The sequence below is a fragment of the Triticum aestivum genome, chromosome 5A, assembly GCF_018294505.1.
Source record: "Triticum aestivum cultivar Chinese Spring chromosome 5A, IWGSC CS RefSeq v2.1, whole genome shotgun sequence".
In the NCBI taxonomy this organism is placed as follows: domain Eukaryota; kingdom Viridiplantae; phylum Streptophyta; class Magnoliopsida; order Poales; family Poaceae; genus Triticum; species Triticum aestivum.
In genome coordinates, this window is record NC_057806.1 from 70948450 (window position 1) to 70954227 (window position 5778).

Below are 5778 nucleotides of genomic sequence, written 5' to 3' on the forward strand. Positions count from 1 at the left end.
CGTTTTCTTTTGTTTTGCAAAGAAAAAATGTTGCATGTCTTTTAGTACTAAGTTTGCAAGCATATTATTGGTGGAAATTGCCATTATAATCATGTGTCAAAGGCTACAGAAAATCAAACGTGTCTTGTATTTTTAACAGAGGAGGCGGCAGTCCGGCAGCAACAAGCAACAATAAACGGTAAGGGCAGGGCAGGGCAGCGTATACACAGCGACAGCGAAAAAGGCAGCAGGGAGAAAGAATAACTCATTGGCGGAGGATGGCGATGCAGCGTCATTCCAGACATTGCCATAACAAATTTGTTGGTGGTGCATACCAGGCTTTGATTTACATGACAAATTTACACTCGTCATGGTTTCTTGTTCAGACTGCTGAAAACACTCTAGATCTACAAGCTGAACGAAACCGCCAAGATCATTGTTGGTACAATGTTTTCTAATCGCATGGCAGATAACAAGGAGCATGGGTTAACAAGATGGAATTATTGGCCTCAGCCATCAATCTGCGCTGCCAATGAGCCAAAAACAAGGCGTCCTGATTAGACTTTCGAGCAACTCTCATGTCATCACGATCAGGAGTAGAGGTGGCACTTTCCAGTCCCAGCACATACTGCACACTCACCGGCATCGCCTGCAACATGCCTCAGGCAGTACTTGATGCGATCATTCATAACATCCTGCAGAAACATTTTTGCCGTGCAATTTGTAACCAATCTACTATGAGATGATACTGAATGATTGGAGCAACTCACCAACCATTGCTGGCGTCGCCCCTTGTATTAAGAGGAGATTGCTCTTGTTGATTGTCAAAAAAAAGAGAGGAGATTGCCTTGGATAATATGAACAGTGGAGTAGGTGGTATATTCGATTTGGTTTGCTATCTATAAATACCATTTTGCCAAATTAAAGCAGGTTATCACGATAATTTCAGATTAGTGGCATACCGCTTACTAATATAGCAACAAAGTGACATACTGATACAGTATAGAATCACATACCACAGTGATCTACAAGTAAAATTTACAAGAATGTAACACAGTAACATGATGGGATGCTAAGGTAATGAAAGATTAATCCGTCGTGTTCAATAACTCTTGGATTCATTGTTCAGGAAAAAAAACTAGTATGCCTTTCTAGTAGAGAAGTTCAACATTCCCTTCAACAAAAAAGTAGGAAATTCAAAAGGGTGGAAGTTTTAGTAGATCTACTTATCAAGGAAAATCCACATTCCTTTTCATGATTTTTCTGGAGGGCTGGAAGAATAAGTTGTCTAAAAGATGCAGTTCCCAACTTTCAGCGAGCACCTAGTTTACTTTTGATTAACAACTACTCCCTCCGTTCCAAAATAGATGACTCAACTTTGTACTAAGTTAGTACAAAGTTGAGTCATCTATTTTGGAATAGAGGGAGTAGTTCTCATAAGAGAGACTGCACAATGCATTGTGTGATAGACTATGGGGGAATTAATGAGCACATACCACCATAAGCTCATGCAATCCAAGAGGAGCAGTGACAATGTAGGCCACGTTAGAGTGCTCTTTAGAGGCTTCTGCTGCTAAAGAAGGTATATCCTGAGAAAAAAAATGCAGAATTGAATGAGAAATATTGTCTTACTATAGCTATGTAAGCATTAAGATATTACACAGAAACCGCTACCTACTTCTGCGTTGAACATTTTAATAAACTGAATACCGATGTTAAATGACTGAAAATCTTACTTGTTTCCAGTGCCGTCCAGGTGAAAGGAAATATGGGCTGACAATAATGCGGGATGCGCCTTGCTGGACACATTTTCCAAATGCTTCTTTAATGGTAGGCTCAGCGAGCTCCTTCATTTTGCCAAATGCATAGAAAGAAGAACTAGATAAATATGATTTATTTGCCCCAGAGTCTCCAGCCCATATATAATTTAGCAGTACAACCAAATAGCAAAGAATGGACAAATAGATGCCAACATAAAAAGCCAATGTGTTGCTAGAATAGTATTATCATACCATATTTGTTAAAATAGCTCCGAGCAATGGTTTCAATCAACAAGTAAACTCCCAATTATGCCACAAATATCTTTTAGGAATAATTTTGAAACACTACTTGTGAAAACAATGTCTTCAGAAATATTTCTAAATCACTACTTTGGAAACGAATTTATATTACTTATGTCACATTGTTACTACAAAGCATCAGAAACTGCAACATGAGGAACATTAACAGTGACCATTAAATATATTTAGTATCCTCAACCAGAATACCATGTGATGTTAACCTAAGTGTTCCTTTGTGTATGTTGCCAACAAAATATGCATGGGCTCAAATGAGAGGAATGTCAGAGAATCCAAATGAGTGATCCTGGAAATTCTCCCGTCGCTAACAGAAGAAAATAAGAAAGTACAGCGGTATATCTACAGATTCTCATTCGTAAATAGAAAGAAGCTACTGAATAAAATCATGTCAGATAGAGAAATCTAAGTGAGTGACCATGTAAGTTATTTTTTATTTTTCCGCAGGAGAGCGGTCTTGTGAGTTGGCCAGTACAAGGTAGTTTCAAAGAATAGTCTGCACTCCATTAGAAATCTGTAGCCATGTTCAGTGGCAAGCAAGGGAAAATTAAATCCAGAAATGCTTTATGTAACCTGAAATCGAAATTACAAGTTGATTTACTGATTGCCAGTTTACTGTCATAAAATTGGTAAAGGGCTGCAGGCTTCAAGCAGAGTTTAATAAATTTAGAATCTGCACCTCCCTCCCTAATCATAAAAGCCATTCCACAAAATTGCAAGAACAGTAAGCATACCATGTGAGCAGGCTCAACAATCCTGTATCCAGTCCTTGCCCTGAACATAGTAACAAAATCGTCTGCAATTTTCAAGAAATTACTCAAGATAAGCACCATGGGAAACACCAGAAATTCAAGGAAAATAATCGGTCCATTACTTAGCATGAGATTAGATTCCTGTCGCCGTGACCCATGGTCGACTATGATCACACCATCATTCTCTCCCACAGCAAAATCCTGTTCCCCAGTCGTTGCAGACCTGGAAGCAGAATTTGGTCCGGAATTCATGGCACGGTATCCACTACTTCTTCCAACTGTTGGCAACTTGACAAAATCACCGCGAGACCTCACATTAGTGGTCCTAATGCCGAAAAACAAGAAACAGGGTTAACATTAAAGGAAACACAAGAGATGGCCAAGAAACTGAATACAGGTCCAGCAGGCAAAAACTTACCTCGAGGGAAAATCGCCCGCGGGAGTTGCAGTGAAGGGTTGAAAGGAGATCGACACAGGGTGCATAGACCTATCAGAGCACCCCCTCCGCGATTCTAGCTTCACGTAAGAGCAGATGCCAGAAAGATCCCTCTATGTTTTCTCAAAAGGCAATGTAGACAGTCGATCTAACAGGCACCTTCTGTACAAAAGAATATTTCAGTGTGGATGATGATTCCTGATGAAAAACATGGCTATCAGAGACGCAGGATACAAAAAGGCATCTAAGAGATGACTGCCTAGAAGGCTCGGGAGGCCCTGTATTTACATATGAGCAGATCCACTTTCAGTTGGCAAAATCAAATTAATTACATTTAAATAGAGTGGCATCTGATAGGCGGAAAAAAATAGAGTCGCATCTCATCTGAAATTACTTGCACTAGTAACTAGCGCTAACCCATTGCACGCAAATTCATTTTTAATGAAATTTGAATGGGACTATAACTATCACCAAAGTAAGTTACCCACTTAGTACTAGGAACAAGAATCGTGCTACAATCGTACTGGATCGAGTGGCTGCCGGTGAAATGCCCAACCAAGTTCATGGACATCTGTTTGAGGTGCCTCTGAAGTAGGGCTGTCATTGGTGCCGAAAGGGATTGCCAAATTCCATCTCACGGAACTAGGTCTTAGAGGGCTCAACTTATAGAAACGGAAGATAATAGGTGGGATAGGGGAAAGTTTCGGGTGGGAGGAGAGCATACCTCCGCCGCCGGTGCTGCGTCGGCCGCCGGTGCCGCGCTCGCGTCAGGGAGGTGGAGAGGAACGATTCTTTTTTTCTTGATGACAGTGGGTGGAGAGGAACGATTGCGAGACAGTGAGCGAGACGAGAGAGGGCGTGGTGGGGGTGGAGGGAGGCTGGTGACGTGTCAACAGTTCTGGGCCTATTTGGTTTGGGTCCTGGGCAAGACATTGACGTGTGTGCGTAGTGCTGCCCTGTGCGGAAATCCTATTCGCCGTTCTGTGCCAAGGAATGTCGAATCGGCTATACCTTTTTCAATTCCACAAAAAAGATGTCTTTATTGTGTTAAAAACCTGCACACAAGGTTACGCCGCCGAGTTGCACCCAAAAAGGAACGAACGAGCGAGGGTTTGCGCCCCCAACACCGCCAAAACTTTTTTGGTCCCCTCGCCTCCGGCTGCCATCTTGGCGCCTAGAGGTGGGGGGCCTCGCATCTTTAGAGTATTACGGTCTTCGTCAACGTTTAGTGATTATCGTATTTTGTCAGAGTAAATTTACTCTCATTCTTCTGACGATGCCATGAGAGTAGAGAGTTTTATATCTTCGCAGATTTGATTATTCGGATCTGAAGAGTTTAGGTTGGTGTGTCAATTTTTTTTCTGTTGGTTTGATTCTTTGTAAAGTTGAAGTGTTTCATCGACATCATGGTGAAGATTTTGTGATCCGATGTTCTGCACTTCTAGGGGATCATCCCCGGCCCAAGTATGTTCAGCGATCAAGGCTTCCCATCTTTTTGGATGGGCGACTCAATGTGCTTTCAAAAACCATTATTGATAATATTTATGCGGGTGAAAGAGTGACAACATCGTTGCTCCTTGTAGCCTTTTTACCAAAGTCTCTGGAGTATTTTTTTAACAGAGATTGATACATTGAAGAAGATGTTTCCAAGAGATTTCATTGCAATTCTTAGTCATAGGAGTTATTTTATATTTTTTTGGATTTTAGATCCGAATCAATGTATCTGTAATTGTTGTGAGTATGAATAAAATTGCAGGTGTTTCTAAAAGAAATACTGTGTTAAAAACACCACTCAAAAAATACTGTTATGAAAAACAAAAAATAAATAAATGAATAAACCATAGAAAATCGAAGGAAAGCCATGAAAAAGCCAAAAAAACAAAAAACTAAGAAAAGCAGGTGAAGAAACTAAGAAAAATAGAGAACCAAATAAAACCATTGAAGAAATAAAAAACAACATAGAAAACCGAAGAAGAAACAAAGAAAAAGAAAATAAAAGAAAATCTGGTCAAAACCTGTAACATCCCAAATTTTCAATTTGGAAATTATACATAGGTCATTCATGCATATCATATTTTATTGCATTTTTGCTTTGCGGTCCTTGAAATTCTAAGCAACTCAAGGACCCACGGAGAGAGTTAGGGATTTCGTTATTTTCATATTTGAGTTTTCTCAAATTTTCAAAAAATGGATCATTTGGTTTTAATTATTTTCCCCTCCGAAAATATTTCATATTAAAATATATGAGAAGAGATAATATGATCCAAAATAAATGAAATATTACAGGAAAAATATTAAAATCAAATAAGTTATTTTATTTGGATTTTGTTGTAATTTTATTTGAATTAGGAAAAAATGCGTTTTTCAAAATTGCATTAGAGGTCTAAATAAATGTTCACTTTGTCCGCAATATTATTAGAGGACCGTGAAAATTTATTTCAGAATTTTGGAGTCCGTTTAGTATTTCTTTTATTTTGTTTTTCTGCGGCAGGATTTATTTTTAAAAAAAAGGGTAACCGACCTACCGGGCCGTGTT

General features: G+C 39.4%; 1 protein-coding gene across 3 annotated transcripts; it reads right to left on the reverse strand.

Annotated features, from left to right (window-relative positions):
* Positions 1 to 231: 231 nt before the first annotated feature.
* On the reverse strand, positions 232 to 4136 carry LOC123102357 (sirohydrochlorin ferrochelatase, chloroplastic). Of its 3 annotated transcripts, none has more exons than XM_044523676.1 (7): positions 3967 to 4136; positions 3225 to 3404; positions 2929 to 3131; positions 2789 to 2850; positions 1716 to 1826; positions 1476 to 1568; positions 232 to 674 (listed from the first exon to the last, which is right to left on the reverse strand). In XM_044523676.1, exons 2-7 carry the CDS (start codon positions 3287 to 3289, stop codon positions 570 to 572), a joined length of 639 nt encoding a protein of 212 aa, XP_044379611.1. In that variant the 5' UTR covers positions 3290 to 3404; positions 3967 to 4136; the 3' UTR covers positions 232 to 569. The 3 variants fall into 3 exon arrangements, with proteins under 3 accessions (XP_044379611.1, XP_044379609.1, XP_044379612.1); XM_044523674.1 differs by having other exon boundaries at positions 3225 to 3440; positions 3967 to 4123; XM_044523677.1 differs by having other exon boundaries at positions 3225 to 3401; positions 3967 to 4113.
* Between the last annotated feature and the right edge of the window lie 1642 nt (positions 4137 to 5778).

Coding starts and splice junctions, on each gene's coding strand:
- LOC123102357 (XM_044523676.1), bottom strand. CDS start 3,289: ATGCACCCTGTGTCGATCTCCTTTCAACCCTTCACTGCAACTCCCGCG. Junction 3,132..3,224: donor GCGGGCGATTTTCCCTCGAG/GTAAGTTTTTGC, acceptor TTTCGGCATTAG/GACCACTAATGTGAGGTCTC. Junction 1,569..1,715: donor CTGGACGGCACTGGAAACAA/GTAAGATTTTCA, acceptor TTTTTTTCTCAG/GATATACCTTCTTTAGCAGC.